Source organism: Vicia villosa, linkage group LG7, assembly GCF_029867415.1.
Source record: "Vicia villosa cultivar HV-30 ecotype Madison, WI linkage group LG7, Vvil1.0, whole genome shotgun sequence".
Lineage (NCBI taxonomy): Eukaryota > Viridiplantae > Streptophyta > Magnoliopsida > Fabales > Fabaceae > Vicia > Vicia villosa.
In genome coordinates this window covers 121,310,459-121,312,039 of record NC_081186.1, presented here as the reverse complement: position 1 = coordinate 121,312,039, position 1,581 = coordinate 121,310,459, and the positions used below count along the sequence as shown (strand labels likewise).

At 40.8% G+C, this 1,581-nt stretch overlaps 1 protein-coding gene across 1 annotated transcript; it reads right to left on the bottom strand.

The window, feature by feature from the left end:
• Positions 1-603: 603 nt before the first annotated feature.
• On the bottom strand, positions 604-1,306 carry LOC131620105 (uncharacterized). Its single transcript, XM_058891125.1, has 2 exons — positions 1,126-1,306; positions 604-1,013 (listed from the first exon to the last, which is right to left on the bottom strand). Exons 1-2 carry the CDS (start codon positions 1,304-1,306, stop codon positions 604-606), a joined length of 591 nt encoding a protein of 196 aa, XP_058747108.1.
• Between the last annotated feature and the right edge of the window lie 275 nt (positions 1,307-1,581).

The window sequence follows — 1,581 nt, the reverse complement described above, 5'->3', positions numbered from 1 at the left end:
TTCATCCACTAAGGAGTCCTTGGTTAGCTTTCTATAATATGCCCGAACCGTGAACTCTCCCGAACCATCCAACGGCCACATAAAAGCATCCCTTGCATCTCTATTTGGAACCACTTCTGCCAGGATTTGTTGCAGCTCTGTCAGTTCATCTCGAGCTTCTTGGTTCAAAGCTGCCTCCTCTAAATCCAAGTTCCACCGCCAGTTGTCTCCTTCCCAGATAATACATTCTTGAGTGTTGCAATTCTCATTCGCACCAACCTGAAAAAGAACGGGAAAAAATTTGCACAGAGGCAAATTGCCCAACCACCTACTTTTCCAAAAATATATCTTACTTCCGTTTCCCAGTTTTGAAGTTATAATATGCATAAAACCACCCTCCTGCATGTCGTCTCCTATTTTCATTAAATCTCTCCACCAAAGAGACTCCATCTCCTGCCTCCCTTCCTTCCTTTTGAATACAATCCTATTGTAAGGTAATCCATATCTTGCCTCCACCACAACTTTCCAAATTGACTCCTCTTCACTTAGTAATCTCCACAACCACTTTGTTAGAAGTGCTTTGTTAAACACCTCCATATCTTTAACTCCTAACCCTCCCTCTTCCTATTGTTTACATATGGTTCTCCAGCCAATCCATTCCACTCCATTTCTTTCAGCTGCATTATGCCATAGAAAGTTTCGCTGGATTCTTACCATATCCTCCACCACTTTTTTAGGTAGTTTGTAAAACGACATATAATAAATCGGCAGATTAGTTAGCACAGAATTTATAAGAGCAACTCTTCCTCCTATAGATAACATACTCCCTATCCACGGTGACAGTTTGGCCCTCATATTGACAAGCACTGGTTCCCAGAATGTTATGCTTCTCGGATTTCCACCAACTATTACCCCCAAAAACTTAAAAGGAATCTGGTCCAGCTTGCAACACAAGAACTGACTTGCTGCTTGCATAAAATGTTGATCCATTTCTATCCCATACAGCTTGCTCTTCCACATGTTCACTCTTAAACCTGAAACCATCTCAAATCCACGAAGTATGACTTTTATTGCCCACAAATTCCTCATATTCCACTTCTTCGTTAACATGAAATCCTTTGAATTCTCCTCTCAATCTTGATTGACCCACTAATCCTGCTAGTCCTTCTGCCACAATTGTATACAAAAATGGAGACAATGGGTCACCTTGTCTTAACCCTCTATGAACTTTGAATTCGTCCGTAGGACTCCCATTTACCAGAATCGACATATTACTATTAAAAACTCCAGCTTCCATCCATCGCATCCATCTAGGTCCAAACCCCATTTTTAACAAAATTTCCCTTAAAAACCTCCAGTCAACACAATCATAGGCCTGGGCAAAGTCAACTTTAAACAGTAAACAACTCCTCTTATTTCTCTTTGCGAAGTCCACAATCTCATTTGCAACAGACTGCAACTAGTTAAGAGTGTCCTATTTTCGATCACAAACTTCTGGATGCAAAGTATTCCTTTACCTAAGACTGTGGTGAAGAAAGTGGAGGCTATTTGTTGTTCTTTTCTTTGGTCTGGGGTTGATAAGATTACTCGTAAAGCACCGGT